Source organism: Frieseomelitta varia, unplaced genomic scaffold (genome assembly GCF_011392965.1).
Source record: "Frieseomelitta varia isolate USP_RPSP 00005682 unplaced genomic scaffold, Fvar_1.2 scaffold_612, whole genome shotgun sequence".
NCBI lineage: Eukaryota > Metazoa > Arthropoda > Insecta > Hymenoptera > Apidae > Frieseomelitta > Frieseomelitta varia.
This window is the reverse complement of record NW_025110382.1, coordinates 114,899-138,655: the sequence shown is the minus strand read 5'-3', so window position 1 is coordinate 138,655 and position 23,757 is coordinate 114,899. Positions and strand designations below refer to the sequence as shown.

At 30.4% G+C, this 23,757-nt stretch overlaps 1 protein-coding gene across 1 annotated transcript; it reads left to right on the top strand.

Moving 5' to 3' along the window:
* The first annotated feature begins 264 nt into the window (after window positions 1-264).
* On the top strand, window positions 265-23,407 carry LOC122534553 (dedicator of cytokinesis protein 9). The gene is made up of 28 exons (XM_043665312.1): window positions 265-378; window positions 11,118-11,293; window positions 11,477-11,546; window positions 13,796-14,143; window positions 14,302-14,796; window positions 14,938-15,104; window positions 15,189-15,350; window positions 15,415-15,494; window positions 15,571-15,824; window positions 15,896-16,137; window positions 16,330-16,429; window positions 16,506-16,877; window positions 16,948-17,145; window positions 17,225-17,371; window positions 17,563-17,749; window positions 17,835-17,864; window positions 19,004-19,182; window positions 19,298-19,506; window positions 19,598-20,005; window positions 20,076-20,376; window positions 20,439-20,490; window positions 20,732-20,892; window positions 20,970-21,299; window positions 21,364-21,505; window positions 21,900-22,162; window positions 22,312-22,669; window positions 22,741-23,032; window positions 23,173-23,407. Exons 1-28 carry the CDS (start codon window positions 265-267, stop codon window positions 23,405-23,407), a joined length of 6,072 nt encoding a protein of 2,023 aa, XP_043521247.1.
* Window positions 23,408-23,757: the final 350 nt, after the last annotated feature.

Below are 23,757 nucleotides of genomic sequence, written 5' to 3'. Positions count from 1 at the left end.
TGGGAAGAATATCTAATAAGAAATGGGCTGAGTAAACTCGGGTTGGAACAGGAAATAAAGAAAGGAAGAAGCGGCAAAGAAATAATAGAGAACCTGAGAAAGAGAGATATGGAAAGACAGGGCCAAGTGCAGCACAACAAAATACAAAAATCAAGGTACAATGAAAGATACAAACACATCCAGACAATAGGACTACCAGAATATCTAAAGAAACTAGGAAACGGAAAAAGTCAGCAGCTAATGGCCCAAGCTAGATGAGGATGCATGGAAAAATGGAATCAATACTGGGAGGACGAAGAGAAAAGGAAGTGCGAGTTCTGTGAGGACACTCCAGGACTGCAGCACCTGGTGAGAGACTGTAGGGTAACAAGCAGAAAGGTAAATCTAGAGGACATCCTGAGAGGCAAAAGGAATGAAAAAACGGAAAGATGGCTAGAAGAAATCAAATGGGAAAAAGAAGCAAAATCAAGGAGGCCAGAAAGAGGAGAACTAAAAAATAGAAAGTGAGAAGACAACCAAACGCGGGTAAAGGAAATATGCAGTACATTCGTAAACAATTAGAGCAATAAGGTAGAAAATAAAAGGGTAATCTAGGATAAGCGAAAGAGGAGTTGGGTAATACAATCGAGGTTAAATTGTTAAGTATAGCATAAAAGTATAGTGTAGGTTAGTGTAAATTGTAACAAAAGTATAGGGTAAGTAGAGTATAAAACAGATATGAAGAGTGAAGAGCGAGAGTGAGAGAAACAGAGAGAATGAAAAAAGAGAGAAATGTAAACCAAGTCCACTTTCATGGCTGTGAAGCCGAAAAATAAAATTATCTATATTATATTATATATTATATACTATATTATATTTCAAGTTGTTAGGAAATACCACACAAATTGTCACGTAAAGTAAATATGTAAAAATGTTACTACAAGTTAATTAGTAAATTAGTTAATTAGCAAATTAGTAAATTTTATGCACCTGTAAATTCATCATATTCATTTTATCGAAGAGAAGTATTTTTTTCTATACGCATTTGTAATGTCTAACTTTTTAAAACTCTGAACAACAAGTGACCATAAGTATCATGACTGAGATGTGATATTTCTTATATCCACATATCTACAATTAGCAGACAGCCTTAGCTACAGACTTTTGGAAATTATATGCCATATTCAGCTAAACGTTCGCCCGTCGGGAAACTGCTAATTATCCGCTCTTGTTTCTTTTCCGGTGCGTTTCCTATCCGACGGACGCTCACGGAGGACCTCACTCGGCCAGCTGTTAAAAATAACGTCCCTCCGATGATCCGTGTTCTTATTATCGACCTGACCTTCTTAACAATCTCCTACTCTGCCGCTGCACCTTTATCGCACGCATTTGCAGCCAGTTTCTCGTTTTAATCCTCCCCCCCTGAGTAGACACGCAGAATTTTTTTTTGTTTTTTTTGCAACGATCAACTGTTTTTTACAATTTCTACGAAAAGTTATTTTGTGGCTGGTTGATTTTGAATCTTGTCAGCGAACTGATGGGGAGAGGGAGCTGGGAGGGGGGATGAGAATCGTTCGAAGGTGATATTTTAATTAATATTAATAATATAAATTTATAGATAATTAAATTTAAAATTTTCAAATTTTCAAACTTTAAAAATTAAATATGAAATTAAATAACGACATTTAAATGATAATTAAATTTAAAATTTTCAAATTTATAATAATGTAAATTTATAGACAATAATATAGTAAAATTAAATGATAAATTGGAATTGGACACCCTTATTATATTAACATAAAATAATATTTTTGTCATTAAATGTAATCATTAAAATAAAATAATATGGCGGCCTTTTAATCTTTTTCGAAAAATTTGTTGTTTAATTTGATAATACACTTAAATTTTATTCACGCATTGTGTTAGTTATCCGGGACGAGAATCGTTCGGAGGTTAAAACTGTAATTTCAATAGCCGGCAAGAGGCTATCGAGCTAACCCTTTAAACTGCCGCGAACTCGGCTGGCCGGAGGCGATTGCGAGGCGTTGTGCTTGGGACGAGGCTTTCGCAAATGGAATTCGGTCCACGGGTCTAAATTTACGTTAGCCCCCCCCAGACCTTGAACTTTACCAAGGTCTTTGCCGTGACGATAATAGAAGACCCGCGGTGACACCAGGAAACCACTAGGAATCACGAAAAAAAAAAAAAGAAAAAAAAACAACGTGCCCGCCGGAGTTCAAGAAAAATAAAAACGAGGAAAAAGATAACGTGCATCGGAAAGACAAAAAGGTATACTTTTTCTGTGTAGAAAATATTCTAATTTTCTGTGTAGAGAGAAGGATGGAATAATAGGCGCGAATGTTTGACACGTGGTTGGAATAGTCTCGCGTATAAAGAGGAAGGAACGAAGAATAAAGAGGACAGAATAAGTCGGTAGTCACCTTGACGGTTGCAGGGGCTGTCACCATCGAGCAAATCTTCCTTCGGTAGAACGACACGCAGCAGCATATTCCCATAAAAGCTAACTGCCAGCAGCTCCCGCGGAACGTTGTCGCGTAATCGAACCTTTATGACACTGCGGCCACGATTCACTAGCCGGTCTTGTAATCAAATTTACGGCTTCCGGCCTTGCGTAAGTGCACCCCGATGCACCCGGATCTACCTCCCATCGAGCAACACATCGCCAACGACTTAAGAAGCAACGGTTATCCCCCGACGCGTTTAACCTCTTGCGCTAGTAACTGGTTCGCGGACCATAACGAGTGACCAAACCACGTAATTCTTCTTGAATTCATCGGTATATCACTGGGTAAAAATTACTAAGAAGTAATAAATTTATCATTTGCTTTGCCTGGATTATATCTCAATATACTCAAAACTGTGAAAATATTGCAATTTTCGGCCAAATATTCTCGACGTGCGTAACACGTCGTTCCAGCGTAAGAAGTTAACGCGCCAAAACGATTCTCCCTCCCGCGGCCCGCGGCCATTTTGCCGAATCTTTCGAATTTCATTGGTCGCTCGTGCGACCAATTGAATTTAAATCTTATTCGATAGTTTTTTGTATACAGGATGATTCGTGTGATGAACTTGCACACCTGAAATAACTTCAAAATTATGTCTCTAACGAGAAGCTGTTTGATACGATAAAGCTGTATTAAATGGTTTTAAGGGACGTAAAATATGGCGTATTAATTTTTTGTGTGTGGTGAGGGGTTTTGAAATTTCCGAAATTTCAAGGTCTATTTTTTTTTTTAGTTGGACTATATACATATTTTTTTTCTTCGAATCGAAAGAATATTAAATTCCAAACAAAAAAGTATTAAGCCATATTGGTCCTAAACTTGATCAAGGAGATATTTTACGATAAAGTTATTTCAGGTCTGCAAGTTATGTTAATCACCCTGTATACAGTGTTTACTATATAGTATTTAGTGTTTTATTATGTAGTATAAAGGAGTCATCTACGACAGTTTCTCAAAGTGTGAGAAAGGAGGTCGCAGAAATTTTAGCATAACTAATAAGTTCCTGGACGTGCAACGATCGAAAATTTCAATTCAAAACCAGTTTGCCGTCAAAGCTCAACCTTCAAACTTAACCTTTAATGTACTTCTATGTATCAACTGAATCAAAAAATATCAGCAGTCAGTTAATTCAAAACCATTCAATTTTTTGTCACAAAATATCAATTGCAACAATCAATTAATTCAAAACCATTCAACAATTTTTACCATACGATTAATTAATTGTTTCGAATATTTCAACTTCCAATCTTAGGTGACACCCGGTATATGTTTCATCGAGATTTTTACATCTCCCATATGTTTCTACGTCAATGTTTCATGCATATAGAAAAATTGCAATCTATTAGGTAGTGTTGAGCTTCGACTTTAATAAATATCATCGTCGAACTTTTGTTTTTCTAGTTTTATGCGAAATTCAAAGCACAAATGGCGATTTTGTCCAAAATTTAATGTACAACAAACGGTTGCTCTTGACAATTTCTCACAAAGGATTATTCGAGAAACTGTCGACGATCGAAGTTCTTTCGACCGATTGCCACACGATCTTATTTTTCTTTTTTTCTTTTTTCTTTCAATCTCCTTGAAAATACAAGGTAACAATCATCGAACGACGTCCTCGACGTAAGACGATTTCCTGACAAATTTGTCAGAGCAGTTGACAGATAATTGGCTAGGAAACATGTCAAATCGCTTTTCATCGTGTATTAACGCGAGCCGGCACGACTCGCCCGTGATTATCGATTTCCGTTGATGGAAGAACTCGAATGCCAGAAATTCCAAAGTCGCGCAGAGCGTGACACAGAGAGACGACAATCGATCCTCCTTTCCTCTCTTCTTCGAATCGGCTTTGATTCGCGATCAGCCCCGGTCAGGAACGGGGTTAGGAAAGCGAAGAAGAATTTTAACGCGGCTGTTTATCTCGCTGCACGTTTCTCGAAAACATTTCTCGGTAACGTCTGACTCACTCAGAATTTACCAGTTGGTAAAGAGGATCGAAACCATCGGCGCGCGAATGTAATCAACGCGCATCTGGATTTAATTCCACGAACTTATACAAGCAACGCGCCGAGTAAATGTTCTCTCCTTTTTTGTCACTCCAACTCGAATCCGAGCTCGTTTTGGTAAAATCTCGCAGATGCAGTGACTCTCATTGACGTTGGAGTTATCAAAGTCATAATTAGTCGAAGTGACTAATGAATTTGTAATTTTTGTTAGAAATTTTGTAGACACGAAACAGATCTATTTCTGGACGTTTGAATGATTCTTCGTAAAATTATACAAACAGAAGTTTGTATTCTTTATTGTATTATAAAGATTTTCTATTTTCTTTTTTTTTTTTTCTTTAATATATGTCTCTGATAGAAATTTTCCAGTATTAATATTAAAGTATTGAAATTGTTAGGATTTTGTAAAAACAAATCGTGCAAGTTCCATTTCATTCCAACAATAAGATGTTTGCGTAATGGCAAAGTGAAGACACTTTTCTTCTCAAAAATGTTCCAAATGTGTAAAATCATAATTATGTAAATATTACATACTACTACATAGTGGATATATGAAAACACAATTGCTTCTTCTCTACCAAGATCAAGTTGTAATCTCAGGGATCATAACGAGCCACAAAAATACAAAATTCACCCACCAGTAATCTCTTCGACAAAGAAGATTTCTCCACTTGTAATTTGTGCAAAGTTCAATTGATAGTGGAACATATTACTGTCCAATGCAGAAAATAGACATAAGTCCTTTCCTGAAGAACAACCTAGAGGATAAAGAATCAATACTACAACTAATACACCTAACCTATATATAACAATAAATATCACAATAAACCTAACCTATATATTACATTATATATTGCAATAAATATCATAATAAATCTAACCTATATATTACAATATATAATACAATAAATTGTAATATTTACTTTCAAGTCGCTGATAACCTATATAATACAATAAACTTAACTTATATATTACAATAAATATCACAATAAACCTAACCTATATATTACAATATACAATACAATAAATTGTAATATTCAGTTTCAAGTCGCTGATGACCTACACAAGTGATTGATGCGACCATGAATAACGAAAGTACAAAAAAAAAATAAAATAGTTGAAAAATTTTTTCTCGATTGAAATTATTATGGACTTGAATATCGGAAGCTCCTCTGCAACGATTTCTTAAAATTTCCTTACATTGAACTCTGAACATAATTTATATATTATAATATATTGAACTCTGAACATAATAATAAAAATGTTGCCATTTTCTGTGCTTAAAATTCCGAATTCGATAAAACGGTCATAAAAATGAAATTATTATGATCGTCAAAAGTAATCGTACGTTAAGTTTTCGAGGAGGTTTATTAATCCTCGAATCCATTGTACTTTCAGCAACGAAAAAAAAAAAGAATTTTTTTCCACGCTTTCAAGAAAAAAAGTATCCCCACTTACTCGTTCAACGCTTGATGTAAAAACATCTTCGAACGAAACGATATGCATTTCGGAAGTCGAGGTGAAGCTTCGAGCTTCAATTCAAACTGTAATAATTTTTTTCTTTCTTCTTTTTACGAAACTACGTAGTAACTACTCCGTAGATTTAAATAATATTGCTGAGAGTTACTGGTAGCTACTTTCAAGTCTTACGAATCAGTCAAATTCGAAGTATTCGTATCGAAAACACCGGCACCAAATTGCGCCAATTACGCGCACAAGAGCCGGAGAATCGGTTGAATCCGAAAAATCCCGAAAGAGAGATGATACATACGATATGCACGCGAACGTGCCGCGGATTATCATTTCACCGCGGCATGGATTGGAAAAGCGGGGCAAGAAGCTCGTGCCGGTTGATTGGCCCGATTGCCGGCGGTCGTGGGTCAACAACCATTTAACGCGAGGAGACGCGGAGCGGTCTATTAAATCGCGCGCGAGACGCTTGCCAGAGAAGAGGCTCGTTCGCCTCGCATCGATCGAGAAAACGAAAGTTTCTTGGAAACGCGGTTCCCTACGAATCCATCCCACCCACCCGCGTCTGATGTAAATTCGCGTGACTTAACTTTTCTTTTCCTCTTGACCGTGAATCAATCTTGGGAATGCTCTGTGATTCGTGCTAGAGATACACGAAGGCTTCCTTCGTGACATCGAAGGCTTTGCTCGTCGAAGAACCCCGCGCGACATTTCAAGGACGCCGCTTATTGGTCGCGGAAGACGCGCGCGTCTATTTCTGACACAAGACAGTCACAGTAGATGTCCACTTTGTTCTTTCAATTTCATTCGTTTGCTTCTCGCGAGACACCCTACGAGGTTCGCCCGAGGCAGATGAAACTGGTAAAATGCAAATGTTGGACTCTGCGCGGGAACGAGTAGGTGTGCCGCTGGCGTGAGACGGTGAAGGACGTAATAAATACACAGGGTGTCCCGTAACTAGTGACGCAACGAGAGTAAGAGGTGAGAAAACGAGTCGGGCAGGGAGAATAAAATTTTTTCACTGAAGCCACCGGTTCTCGAGGAAACTGAGTTTGAAGATTTATCGGTGTTATACTTTTAGACGCGATAGAAAAGAATGATCAAATTAAATTAAGAAGGTCACTTTGCATCCGGAAATAAGTGAAGAATGAAGAATAATGAATTTTTTTGCAAAATGTTTCGTCTCGAAGAAAATCTAATTTGAAAATTTATCGATATTTTGCTTGAATTTAGTTAATTCTTAGACACGGTAGAAGGGAATAATTAAATTAAGAAAGTTATTCTACCTACGAAAATAAGTAAAGAACGTGGAATAAAATTTTTTTTGTAAAATGCTTCGTATTTTGACGAGAAAATCGAGTTTGAAAATTTATCGATATTATACTTGAATTTAGCTAATTTTAAACGCGACAGAAAGGTACATCTAACAAAAAGTTATTCTACGTGCGAAAATAAATAAAAAATGTAGAATAAAATTTGCTCGTTAAAATGATGCAGTTTTAAAAAAAAATCGAGTTTGAAAATTTATCGATATTACATTTCGATTTAGTTAATTCTAGACGTGACAGAAAAAAAAAATATCTAGTAGATCATTCTACGTGAGAAAATAAGTAAATAGCGGAGAATAAAATTTTTCTGTAAAATGCTTCGTCTTCGAGAGAATCGAGTTTGAAAATTTATCGATATTGTGTTTGAATTCAGCTAACACTAGACACGATATAAAGAATAATTCACAGTTTACAAACAATTTTGGACTCACGCTAACAAAGAGAAAACGAACTAACAGTTCTATTGGATTTTTTAACCGTTTATCCAAAAGAAATTTCCCTCTGAAATTTAAAATGTCCATTGAAAATGAAACAGACGAGAGATGAAAACTTTTGAATTTTAAGAATATATTAAGTCAGAACTGGCGGCCTGTTCCCCCACCTCTTTAGTTGGTGGGGCGATCCCCTCCACTGCTCCACTTTAGCTCTAAGATTTAGCTAATTGTAAGTTAACACGTTGATCGCCATATCTGGGATTATGTTAATTTTAAATTTTTGAAGAAAAGATGTAATAGTGTTTAGAAAAATGAGTTCTTGATAGTAATATTATTTTCAAGTTATACGAATTAAATTGTCAAACAACGATGCAACAATAATGTAGTAAATTGTCAAATTATTTTGAAGAAGTCTTCTCCCACAGATCATCACCTATTTTGATCGTTGTAACACTTTTTAGTTGGCGAAAAATATTGGCACTATTAAAAAAGAACTCGAAAAATAAAAAAATAAAAAATTGTACAGCGAGGGCATTATATCTTCGCTAAAAAGATGAAAAGATTTTTTAGAACGAGCGGGTGATTACATATGTTCATAGCACTTGCAGGTGTATTCCAAATTTTACCACAAACAACTGCCATAAAAAGCGGATCGAACTTACAGGATGATCTTACAATTAATTTGTAATTTATACGCTTTGCAGTTCTAGACGATATATAGAAAAATTGTGAGGTGAATTAATTGCTAGTTACGAACATAAGTGCCAATTAATTGTGAGAAATTAATTGCTAATTACAAATATAAGTACCAAAATAAAAATTAAATGTATACATTTTTATTTCAGCCTCTTTGGCCATGAAATTGACTTCGGTTTTTACATTGCACATTTCGCATTGCATTTATCCTAACTTTTACACGTTATAACATTTACATAATCATACATTTTGTATCCTATTTTGCTCTATCCTATACTTATTATTTATCTTAACTATTGCTATTCTTTTGTCTACTTACGTATCTTAACCTAATTCTTTCATTTAAAATAAAAGTTAAATATTTTCAACAAAGGACCCACTAAAATACAGCAGCAGTCCAGTCAGTCATTTCGTGTCACAGGAATCCGACATCGCGAGAACTGATTTTATTTCGAGCGACATTAAAGCACATGACGCGAGCCTTTGAAATCCACGTACGGCGAAATGTCGAGGCTGACGGGAGAATATAAAATCTAAAATGTCGAACACATGTGTAGAGTTGGATCCGACGATACGAGCGATATTTGCGGTTGGATAACGATCAGTTTAACGACACCGTAAGCTTCCACGCTGATGGGATTCAGCGGTGGAACGTGCAAGCGATCACGCGTGACGTGTTAATTAATTCTCTGGCGCACGTGGCCGGTTCGGTCGCGAGTAAGAAGCCTGTAAACACGCTCGTCGTTACGATTCGCTTCCGAATTAAACGCACAGAGACGGACGAAAACGTTCGCACATTTGATAAAAGATTGTCACTTCGAATTGTTGTAATTTTGTAAAAAAAAAAAAAAAAAAAATAATAATAAATCCTAGGATAATCCAGTTTATTACCCTTTATTTTGAAACGTAAGCCTCAGATTTTTTCCAAAGCTGTTTTCTCGCAAAATTCAAATGCCTGCGAGAACATTAAAAAATACTTTTCGCGAAATGAGTATCTGCATCGCGATCTTGATGATTGAAATTTTCTCCTCGCAACGATCCCCTTAAGAAAACTGGCTATTACGATCTTTCTTCTTCGCCATTTTAAACGAAATAATTAAACTAAATCAAACTAAACTCCTTTACTCTTGTATAGAAATGATTTACCCGCGTATTCGATTAAATTAAATTAAACTAATAATCAAAATTGAATTGAATTAAAATCAAATTAATAACTAAATTAAATTAAACTAAATAATAAAATTAAATTCTTTTTTCTTGTATAAAAGCGATTTTCCTGCATGTTTGACTGAATTAAATTAAACGAAATCAAATTAACAATTAAACTAAATTATACTAAATAATTGAATTAAATTAAGCTAAATTCTTTTTTTCTTGTATAGAAACGATTTTCCCGCGTATTTGACTAAATTAAATTAATAACTAATAATCAAAATGGAATTGAATTAAACTCAAATTAAACTAAATAATAAAACTAAATTCTTTTTCCTTGCGTGAAAGCGATTTTCCCGATTGAAATTAAATTGAACGAAATCAAATTGCTAGTTAAGTTAGATTAAACTAAATAATCACACTAAATTAAACAATTTTCGACGCGATATATACAGGGTGTTTCCTGTAACGCGACGCAACGATTTCCTCCCACTTGCAGCCATCTGACAAAAAAAAGTTTAGAACAAAAGTTGAACGGCACAAAGTGTACAGTAAGTATCAATAAAAGAAATTTCGAAAACTGTTTGTTTTCATAGCTAAATCAAGGTCACTTTGAATGAAACAAATAGGAACACATCATTTTTTTTCCACCGTATTGTAGAGAACATCGAGACGAATTCAAAACACGTATTATATGATATTTTTATTGACATGTTACTCCATTTACAGTAGTGGAAATATGAAGTATTTAGCTTACTTCAACTTCTCGTCGGATTTGATTCTAAGACAGTGTAAACATAGTTGACCTCAGATTATTGAATGTAAACATAGAACTAGAATCTATTCGCAGTGTGTTCATTGCGGTACCTTCGTTTTATATTTCCAATATTTGGTACAAAGTAATCGCTTGCAACAATGTGTTCTTTTTCAAATTTCGAGAGGAGTTGAAGTGCTGTGAATTTTCGGCGAATGCAAGAGAAATTCTCGAGAAGCTACTAAAGTGTACAGAGATAGATTTCCGCAATGAAAGCAACCTTCTGAAGCAACGATTTCCACTACTGTGAATGGAGTAACACGTTAATAAAAATATAACATATAATGTAGTTTGAATTCGTCCCGATGTTCTCTACAATACGGTGGAAAAAAAATTATGTGTTCCCATTTGTTTCATCCAAAGTGACCTTGACTTAGCTATGAAAACAAACAGTTTTCGAAATTTCTTTTCACTGATACCTAACTGTACACCTTGCACCGTTCAACTTTTGTTCTAAACTTTTTTTTTGTCAGATGGTTGTAAGTAGGAGAAAAATCGTGCGTCGCGTTACAGGAAACACCTTGTATATATATATATATATATATATATATATATAATTTTTAAATTTAATAAACATATAACATTTTTAATTTTAATACTGAAAAAATTAGTAAAAAATAAAATTAATAACTTTTTATTTTTTAAATTAAATTCTATTTTACTATTAAAAATTAATTATTTTTATAATTGTTTTGATATATTTTTTCTTAATATAGCAAGTGGTATTACCTAGAAGGTATCGCACTTTAGTACCGACTGTGTCACAAACTTCAAATAATGAAGGAGGAGAGAATCTACTTACAAAAGAATGTTTAAAAAGTTATACATCTAATTGGAATCTCATACATTATAAATATTCAGCATACAGTGGAACTTATCTTGAATTACCTAAGTATGTTTTTATCATTTATTATTTTAACATCATTACAAGTCTGTACTTGTAATGATGTTTCTACATATGATCATATTTCACATATTTTACATTATTATCAAATACCCCGTTATTTGATACAATTTTATTTGATACAAAATAAAATATATTGTAGCAGTTTACATATATTTTCTTACTTTTTAGAATAGCAAAGACAGATGATCTAAAAGATGAAGTATACGAAATTGATACAGAAGTAGATCAGGTTGATGAGGTAAGATAGTTTACTTCTAACATAAATCTTATAAATGAATTATAATTATTGTTGAATTATTTAATTGGTGTTTTTCATTCACTTGCATTTATATTTGGTTAAATAAGATTTAAATATTAAATACATTATTTTTTGTATCGTATTACATTTTACATAATATTATATTTATAATATACATTTTATATTATATTGTAAGTCAATAAGAATATCCACCCGAAATAACGTTTTCTAATGATTATAAAAAAATCATTAGAATGAATGTTTGAAATGAAATTTATTGCATTCAAGAACTAATCAAACGAATATGTTTTGACTTTTATATTTTACATTTTCAAAAATATTAAAGACCTTTTTAAATGACACCATATATTTTTTTTACAATATTATAACTGCTGGAAAGACGAATTCAACAACCTATAATATGATGACTTTTAGTGATTTTAAGATACAATATAAAAATCTGTAGATTGTTCATACATTACTTATCTTCAATGTTTCGTTTAGAGTAGATAGCAGTTTATTTCTCGATATTTTTATAAACTTTATCAAAAAATAATGTATGAACGGCTTGCAATGTAGCGTAATTTATCTGCAAAATCTCATTATTTGCAAAGCTCATTATTCTTTGGCGTTGTTGCGTCCCGATAGATTGCTTTATTATTCGTCACAAAAAAAATTTAATGGGCTCAAGTTAACCCGGGATTACCCACTTGGGGGTCTAGCGCAGGTACATCCCAGCGACTAGACCTTCACGTGGGTAATCCCGGGTTAAGGGAACGCGGGAGCCAAGGAATGGGGCTATCGCACCTAATCTAGCGATAATTCATTAATTGTTTTTCTCGATATTCACCCATAGTATACGGAACAAACTTCTTAAAATAAGATAATTAATATGTATTAGAATAATTTCTCTTTTAAAAAATCAACGCATTTGTTAGCAGTTAGAATTTCATCGATAACAAAGGGACCAATTATGTCATCTACAATTCCACATCATTGACATTCCATTGTTAGCGAATTTGTCAAAGTTATCGCGGATATCCACCAATAATGCATATTCCATTTATTTACATTGGCAAATTTACTACAGATTTTTGTGTCATTTTGTAGCTCAAGATACAACAACTGTCAATCATCAATCATATTAGATTCTTGAATTCGTCTTTTCAGCGGCTATAATACTATATCAAAAACATATACGGCGTCAAGATTACCCTGATATCTTTAAAAATGTAAAATATTAAAAAATCAAAACATATTCATCTGATTAGCCTCGAACGCAATAAATCTCATTTCAAGGATTTTTTTTCACTAGAAAACAAGTTATTTCAGGTGAATATCCTTATTGATCGTATATTATATTTTACATACAAGGTGTTTAATGAAAATCGATTTTTCATATAAAACTGTCGAAAAAAAGTAAAATTTTTTCATTAAAGCTTTTGATTTCGAGGAAATCGAGTTTGAAAATTTGTCAAATACAATGCTGGGTTTGAAGCTAATAGTTATTGAGCTAAAGAAAATACTAATTAATTTTACAAAAAAAATGTGAGTTTTAGTATCTGAAAACGATATTCACTTATAGTATCAATAGCATCAGGTAGTATACTTGTAGCATACTTGAATTTGATTAATTTCGTATTGGATAGGAGCAAATGATTTATACAAAGATACTCTATATGCAAAAATAAGTAAAAAATGTAAAATAAAATGTTTTTTTTCTAAAGCTTTATTTTCAAAAAAAAAAGGATTTTGAATATTTTTTGTTAAAAATTTTTGATACACGTGCACTTAATAAATTTTTAAATTGAATTTGAATTTGTATAAAATATTTTATGAAAAAATTGTATTCTACATTTCTCATTTATTTTTCAGAATAATCTGTTAGGTATTCACTTGTGCTTAGTTCAAAAATTAATGTAATTTAAGCATATTTTATAAATATTTAATGTCGATTTTTTTGAAAATAAGGGTTTGAACGAAAAAGTGTTTTTTTTTTTTCTGATTCATTTTTAAATGTAGTTGCTTGTTCACGATTACGAGATATTCTGTACAAATTTTAATGGTGTAAAAAATGTTAGTTTTTTTCATATAATTTTGCTGAAAAATAATTTTAGCTGTCACTTTTATAATGTTTATCAAATCCATCTATTATTGTTCTAATTATTATTCTAAACGTACGAAAAATTAAATTAATGAATCCATAAGAGAATAATAAGAAGTTAAAATAGTTTGTTCAATTTTATTAGGAATTAACAAAAAGTAATGGAATAACAAAGGAGGGCTACTTAATGAAAGGTCCAGAAATTGGTAGTAGTGATCGTATGTTTGCAAATATTGGTTCAAAATCATTTAAGAGAAGATTCTGTCATCTTCGGCAAGAAGTTGACGGCACATACATTCTTGAGCTTTTTAAGGATGAAAAGAAGGGTGAAGCTAAACTAACGATAGTAATGGATTTTTGCACTGAAGTTGTTAGGAATCCAAAACGTGGAAGATACTGTTTTGAATTAAGAATGAGCGGGACCCACAAATCATATACTTTAGCAGCAGACAATGAGACAGATATGCAGGATTGGTTATTAAAATTAAGTTCAGTATTACAACATTATAAACAACAAGAAGAAAAACGTGCTGCTTCATTAGAAAGAGCATGCAATACACCTCCTCCCTCTCCTCAACCTATGCAGGTAAAGATAAGCATTATTTGAATTTGTTTGAATATTTTAAATTAATTTTTTCATATTCTTTGTAGGTTTATGGAACACTCAAAGGCTTGGAACAAAGCATGAATCCACAATTGATAAAATATTCTAGGGAAACAGATACCAGTATAGCATTAGCCAGGCGAGAAAATCGTAAACTACTGTTTGATATTTACCCTCATATTCCACATAATAAACAACAACCAGGCAATTATAATGAACAGAATATTGATCCATACAAAGAACAATTTGGACAGAGAATTTTTGTAAAATGTGAAAGTCTTAAATTTAGATTACAAGCACCAATAGATGAAAAGGAATCATTATGTCAAGTGGAACCATATCAAACTACATTAAGTCTTTATGACGCAAGAAATGGCAGAAAATTAACGGAAAATTTTCATTTTGACATTAATCATGAAGTTGTTCAAGAAATGGTAAAAGAATTAAGTCCTGTAGGAATTATGACAGAATCTACAGAAAATATTAAATTACCAGATGACTTGAAAAATATACCATTAGATTGGATTAAATATCCCAAACAGGTTTGTTCTTTCTTTTCTTTTTTCAAATTTTTGATAATAATATTAATATTATTGTGTAATTTACTAATATATACTTTTGTAGGCCATATTAGTATTAGTATTAGTAATTATTGTGTAATTTACTAATATATACTTTTGTAGGCCATATTTAGTATTAGTAATCCTCATCCTGACATATTCTTGGTTGTAAGAATAGATAAAATATTACAAGGAAATATATGCCAAACTTCTGAACCATATTTAAGAGCTACGAAAGATCCACGTTTAGGTTTAAAAGTACATAAACAAGTTAGAGCATGTTGCCAAAGGTATATGATTATATTTTTACCCTATACTTTTCTACACATTGAGAAGTTAAAATGTTATAAATTAAAATGTTATAAATTTTATAGATTGGGAAATTATAGAATGCCGTTTGCTTGGGCTGCTAGACCATTATTTAGATTATACAGTAATGAATTGGATACATCATCAGACTTTCCTGCAATATATAGGCAGGAGGGAAATAAAATAAAAGATGAAGAATTACTCAAACTTCTTTCAGAATATAGAAAGTATGCATTACAAAGACATATAATAAGTTATACATGATACATATTTTAATATTTTCTATTATAGGCCTGAAAAACTTAGTAAATTGACTGTGATACCTGGTTGGTTGAAAATAAAAATTGAGTCAATTACAGATTTACCTGACAGTATGTATCTAAAAAATAACATCTTTTATAACATATATAGATGTAAATAACAAAACTTAATTTTTTTTTTTTATAGATACATTGTCTACATCTTTAGCAGCTTTAAAACCATTTCCATTACCGCCAATATCTGAAGCAACTCTTGAAATTCCAGAATTTGAAAGTACTTCAGAGAAAGATGTTCATCCATACACAACTTATATTAATCATCTTTATGTGTATCCGCAAACTCTCAGCTTTGACACACAAAAAATATTCACTAGAGCTAGAAACATTGCATGTATTGTTGAATTACGAGACGATGATTGCGAAAATGTTACACCCTTAAGAGTATGTAAAATATAAATTATTTCATAGAGTATTAAACTATCGCTAAAATTTTTTGAATCTTTTCCTAATAGTGTATATATGGAAGACCTGGTGGTCCACTTTTATGCTTACGAGCATCTTGCGCAGTTTTACATCATAATGCAGTTCCTTCTTGGTATGAAGAAATTAAAATACGACTTCCATCGAAACTTCATTCTAAGCATCACTTACTGTTTTCTTTTTACCACATAAGTTGTGATATGAATAAGAAAAAAGAAAATGGTATTGAAAGTTGTGTTGGTTATGCTTGGTCTCCATTATTGCATAAAGGAAGGTATGATAAATTTAAAAATTATTACTAACATAATATTAATATATAATTGTAATTGTATGGTATATAAATATAAGAGATGTTTTCAAAATAAAATTTGTAATTGATATACTACGTTATTTTCTGTGTGCGTACGTACGTGCGTGCGTGTGTATTTATATATTTATATGTAGTAATTTTGTATATTTTAAATAGATTAAATGTGGATATGGATATGAATATACAAGTATTACCTGTAGCAACACATTTACCACCAGGATATCTTTCAATACAACCTCTTGGACTAGGGAAAGGGGTAAAAATAAAATGAAACATTTATATTTTATTATTTTTGTAAAATAATATAATTATTTATAATTTTTTGGTTCTAGAATGCTGGACCAGAAATTATATGGGTTGATTCTCAACGACCAGTATTTACAGTAGCGTTTCAGTTGATTTCAACTGTTTTTACACGTGATGTACACTTGCATAATTTATTTGCTCACATGGAACGCATCCTAGATACAAAACTAGGAGTAGTACCAGCAGATTCGGAAACATGCAAAATATTAAAAGCTGCTCACGCAGTACAATTAGTTACGGTTATTACATTTCTTCCTACTATATTGAATCAACTATTTACATTATTAACTTGCACTACAAATGAAGAAGTTGGATTGTATATTATAAGAGTTTTAATACATTTCATAAATATGGTGCATGAAGCTGGTAGAAAAGAAATACTTCAAGCTTATATTAAGGTAAATATTACTAAATATTAATAAAATTGACTAATTTTATTAGTAAATATTATATTATTATATTTTACAGTTTGTTTTCGTGCCACCCTCTCAAGGAAACGGTATTGTAACAGTTCATGAACAACTAGGGAAACATCTTCCTACATTATTGCAGCCAAGTAATACTGACTTTCTTGTAGTAAATAAGTTTATGCATCATTCCAGTTTCTTTTTTGAAATAATGATTAAAAGTATGGCGCAGCATTTACTTTCGACAGGAAGGATAAAAGTATGTTTATAATAATAATATAAATAACATATAAAATATAATTTGTGAACAAATATAAGTCAAATAATATTTTTTACAGATGCATAGAAATGAAAGATTTTCAGTGGAATACCATGAAAAAATTCGAAGTTTAGTGGACGTTATTATGCCTTATCTCATGAATAAATATAAAGAAATGCCGGTTGAAACACATGAATTAAATAAAAGTCTTGCACAATTCTTAAAAGTAAGTAAATGTGTATATTAAATTTAAATTTTATAAAATTAAAAAGTATGTTAAATTTTTTGTTTGTAAACAAAGACAATAAGTGAGATAAATAACAAGTTCATTTTATGTTATAATTACTGATAATAGTAATTCATTATATATGTTAATTTTTTAAATATTCCTTATTAATTTTTTATATTTCAAAATAGCGATGTCTTACATTTATGGATCGAGGATTTGTTTTCTGTTTAATAAATTTGTACATGGACAACTTCTCTCCTGGAGATCAACGTACACTACATGACTTCAAATTTACATTTTTGCAAATAATTTGTTCACATGAACATTATATATCTTTCAATTTACCAATGATGCACTCTCGAATTACTTCAAGAGGTAAAATTAAATAGTTTACTTAATATTTAAATTTATGCTTAATATTTAAAATTTTGTAAATATAATCATTTTATGCTTTATTTAGAAGATACAGAGAGTGATCCAGAATGTGATGGTATGTTAAGTCATACACTCCCATTTTTATTATGATTTATTATTGTAGCCATAGTGAGTGGGAGTTGTATACTATTTTCTTGTTATTAATCGTTATCAATCAGTAGATGTTTAAAAAATACTTTCATGGTAATCTTGTTTGTTGCTATGCAAGCCTGTTTCATTAAAATACACTGAAAATTACGAAATGGAATTTAAACAGTTTTGCAGGATGGGCACATTGCAAAATACAATAGCAAAATAAATAGTAATACAATCGAGATAATTTTATATGAATATACAAAAAATTTGTCATAGAACTTTTTCGTCCGAAATTTCGTTTTCAAGAAAATCGAGTTTGAAAATTCATGAAATATGATTAAATGCAGTTTGGCTATCGTATTCTGTTTTTGATTATTTCTGAAAATATAATTAAAATGACGCGACAGGTGTTTGTAAAATATACATTTTTTATTGTATTACATGTACTAAAAATAATGTCATTTTCACTGCTACATACATACATAATTCGACTCGATGAATTAAGGACAAATTAGCGAATTCTAGTGTATTTTCGTTTTTTAATTTATCAAATTATTGCATCATCTTTTAGATCTTTAGATTGAATAAATGATATCTCGTGAATTTTCAAATCCGATTTTCTTGGAAAAAAGACTGCAGATGAAAAACTTTTATATTTATTTTAATTTATTATTTATTTTTTTATGTAGAATCATCTTCAATGCAGTTGTACTATTTTTTTACGACCCACCCTGTATAGAAGATTCACATATATTCACATTTTTATGTTATATTTTTATATGAAATCTTATATTTTTATCTTAATACTCATCACTTAATATTTTATCTTAATATTTTAATGCAAAAGAATTGCATGAATTTGCAAACATCTCACGAAATTAAAATTATAGTTAATAATATTAATCGATAGGTAATTTTAGATAAAAGATAGTTTTTTATTTAAATGTTAAATGCTTACAAAATAATCAACAATTTATAACAAACTATTGAAAAGACTTTATTTAAGCTATTTTAATTTTGTTCAAACTTTCGTTTAGGTGATATTTGTATGTGCATATTTTTCTATTTTAAAATTATGAAAAGTGAAATAAATTCATTAATTTGAAATATTCATTACAGATTTAATAAATGAATATTGTTTGTCAGAAGATTTTTGCAAACATCATTTCTTAGTTGGACTATTAATGCAAGAAGTTAAAACTTCCTTAAATGAAATTGTACAAATTCGTAAAGTGGCAATAGCTACATTAAGAGATTTAATGGCAAAGCATGAACTTGATGATAGGTATCAGAATAAGGTACACCTTTCTCTATATTTTTAATGTAATATAATATTATATTATAACGTTATATTAAATATTGTTTTAATACAAGCAATACTTTTACTAAAATAATATAATTTTATTATTACAGGGTCAGTTAAGTAGAATAGCATCCATTTATATACCATGGTTAAGTATTGTATTAGAAAATCTGCATCGATTACAATCAATACATGATAACAATAAGACAGAAATTAAACAAAATGGTATCAACAGAATATCAACTAGCAGTTCATTTCTTGCAAATAAAGATACTGTCAGTACTACTGCGACCACTGGAACTCCAAAATCAATACATAGGTAAACGTAAAACAAATTATAAAATATCATAATTGTTTAAAAACAAATAAAGAAAATAAAAGAAACAATTTACATAAAAAAACATATGCAGGCTTACATTACATTTGGAGACTCAATCTCCAATAAGGGCATCTATGCATTTACGAGATTCTACGTACTTCGCAGCCATAGCAGGCCAGGGATTAGTTAATGGATATTCTTGTACTAGTATAGAATCAGATACTTCAACAATATCTGGTATTTCTCAATCGAATATATCACAAGAAACTACTATTATTCGTGAATCTATCGAAAATGGTACTGGAGAAAAAAAAAGACATTCTCGTTCTTTAAGTGTTACACAGTCATCACCTAGATGTGATAAATTACAATCATCGGAAGTTAAAGATATTTTACTTTGTTTTTTGTTTGTAATAAAATATTTAGGTGATCATCAAGTTATTGCTTGGTGGCAACAATGCAGTGATTGTGAAATTTTAAGTTTCTTTACAGTAATAGAGTAAGTTGCTATCGAATTAAAATTATTTTTAATGTAGGATAGCTGTTATTACGTTCATTTCTTATTTTAGAATGAGCCTTCATCATTTTAAATATGTTGGAAAAAGACAAATAGCTACAAATATGACAAATAATTCTGGAAAGCCTCGAACAGTGAAAGCAATGACGCTACCAGCCAGAATGGCACCTCCTGATTTTTCTAATGAAGGACCCATTACTAGTACTTTGCAACCACATAATACTACTGTACGAGAAAATCTTGTTGAAAGCGATATTGGAAAAGTGCATCAAGCTTTGTTAGAAGCAAATATGGCGACAGAAGTTGGTTTGATTGCATTGGATTGTTTAGGATTATTTTGTATTCATTTTAAGGTACACAAAAAATTTTGCTAAAAGGAAATATACATTGTATTTAATTTTTCTTTTTTGCATAGGATGTGCTCTTAACAACAGATGGTGATAATCTCATCATGCAGAAAGTATTTAGTATATACTTATCATTTTTGCAAGTTGGACAATCTGAAACTTTGTTACGGCATGTTTTTGCCAGTTTCAGAGCTTTTCTAAATAATTATTCTATAATTCTGTTTCAAGGTAAAAATTAATAATTGTATGTGATTTTTTTTTGATAGAGATAAAAAAAGAGTTAAATATTTAAGCTATATTTAAGTTATATTATAGTTACATATTATAAATTTTAATTAATTGGATATTACTATTTTTATAGGAAATGCCGTTTTATGTGGACGTTTATGTTACGAATTATTACGTTGTTGTAATAGTAAGTTAAGTTCTATTAGACAGGAATCTTGTGCTTTACTTTATCTTCTTATGAGGAGCAATTTTGAATTTACTAGTAGGAAGGGTTTAACTAGGGTTCATTTACAAGTAAGTATCTGAAAAAAATATTAATTTAAAATAATAACTATATTTCAAACGTGAATATTTTATATTTACAAAAATAGGTAATAATATCTGTTTCGCAAATGCTTGGAAACGTTATTGGATTAAATAATTCAAGATTTCAAGAATCGTTATCATTAATAAATAGCTATGCTTCTTCTGATAAAGTAATGAAAGGTACTGGTTTTCCAGTAGAAGTTAAAGATCTTAATAAAAGAATTAGGACCGTTTTGATGGCCACAGCTCAAATGAGAGAACATAATAATGATCCCGAAATGTTGGTAGATTTACAACATAGTTTGGCTAATTCTTACGCCAGTACACCTGAACTAAGACATACATGGTTAGAAACTATGGCTAGAAATCATGCAAGAGATGGGAATTTTTCAGAGGTATATATTTTTAAATTTTTTAAAATAATTCACTAACTTTATGTTATAATACTATGTTTTTTAGGCTGCTTGTTGTCAATTACATATTGCCGCATTGATAGCAGAATATTTAAAATTGAGAAAAGTACATACATGGGGAGCAGAAGCTTTTGATAAGATTTCTGAAAACATTTCCAGGGATGAATGCAATCTTAAACTTGATGCTGGTGAGATTTGTATGTTTTGCACATGTTTGTATTATGTATTTTTTAATTTTTTTTTAATTACGTTTGTATTATATATTTTTTAATTTTTTTTTAATTACGTTTTTTTTATTATTTTTAATTTTCTTTTTACTTTTCATCTATTTTTGCATTGCTTCTTTACATCATGTAAAGATTCATTTATCATGTAAAAAATAAATTATATTTATTGAAATTTATTAAAATTATAACATTTTTATTTTTATTTTTAATGAATTTTTTAATTTAAGCTTCAATTTAGACTAAAATTTTCTAATATTGATGAATTACTTAAAAATGAATTACTTTACTCTAGATATAAAAGTTTATATCTATAACAATAACATTATTTATATCTATAACAATAATATTATTTTAGGTGTGCAAGATATTCATTACAACGAATATATACTTCTTGAACAATTAGAACTTTGTGCTGAAATGTTAGAAAAAGCAGAACGATTTGAACTTCTTGGACATTTGTACAGATTAATAGTTCCTATACATGAAGTGAAAAGAAATTATGAAGCTTTAGCAAATTGTTATTCCCATTTGGCACAAGCCTGTAATAAAATTGTTGAAGTTACAAAGTCTGGAAAAAGACTTCTTGGAAGATTTTATAGAATTGCATTTTTTGGTTTGGTAAACATTGTTAATATACAAACATAATATTATTCTATTACATTTCGTATATATACTATAATAATAATGTAATAAGTATAAGATAGTGTATAATATAATAATAATAATAATAATAATAATATAATATAATATAATAATTATGCTTTTAGGCATATTTTGAGGATGAAAATGGACAAGAATATATTTATAAAGAACCAAAAGTTACATCTTTATCTGAAATTTCAGAACGTCTCCATCATCTATACTCTGAAAAATTTGGCTCAGAAAATGTTAAAATGATAATGGATTCTATACCTATTGATATAACTGAACTAGATCCAAAAATAGCATATATTCAAGTAACACATGTTACACCTTATTTTGAAAAATATGAATTAGAAACTCGACAAACAGAGTTTGAACAAAATCATAATGTATCATGTTTTATGTTTGAAACTCCATTCACTAAAGAAGGAAAAGCAAGAGGTATTCCAGAAGAACAGTGGAAACGTAGAACAATACTTACAAGTAAATTTACTTCATCGTTATATATTTTACTATTTGCAAATATATACTTGATTACATACATTATATTTCAGCACAATATTCTTTCCCGTATATTAAAAAACGTATTCTAGTAGTTGAAAAACGAATAATGGAACTGAGTCCAATTGAAGTCGCTTTAGATGAAATGCGACAGCGTGTCCAAGAATTAGAAGATGTAGCTCTTATAGGTCCAACAGATGTAAAAAAATTGCAATTAAGATTACAAGGAAGTATATGCGTTACAGTAAATGCTGGACCACTTGCATATGCTTCTGCATTTTTAGATCCTGCACTTTCTCCACAATATCCAGATGATAAAGTTGAAGAATTAAAAGATGTTTTCCGGTATGTTCCTTAAAATATATTTTATATATTATGGGAATTATTGTTTCAAACTGTTGTTTTTTTCAAAGTTTAGTATATATTGAATATATTATGTTAATTTCTTACTTAAAATTTATTAATTGAAATTATCTGATTTTCAGAGAATTTGTTAAAATATGTTACACAGCTTTGCAGATAAATAGTAAATTAATTACATCCGATCAATACGAATATCAAGAAGTATTACGAGAAAATTATCAAAAACTTTGTCAAAATTTGTCATCACTACTTGGAGAACCTATTTGGCCTGATGAACAAATTGGAAATTTTAAACGTAATAGTGCTGCTTTATTTAGTGCTATCAGTGGTGCTAGTAATCATACAAGTACAGCTTAAAATAGAAGAAATCATTTACGATTGAAGTAACTTTATTTTTAATATACTTTTTCTTATAAATGAAAGATTGATAACAAATTGAGTTATATTAACCCATGATTAATCTACATATATATGCTCAAAAGTACTTTCATTATAAATGATGAATTAATGAATATTGCCATTATAATTGTAAGCAAAACTACATACTACATCTACTTAAATTTTTCAATTGTTATAATCAGATTTATTTCTTTGACTATGAATATATATTATGTATATATATTTTTTATCATTTATTGATGAACAACTAAGCTTTTTTTTGCTTTAATTTGCGATTGGATCTGTATTATATAACAAAAAATATTGTA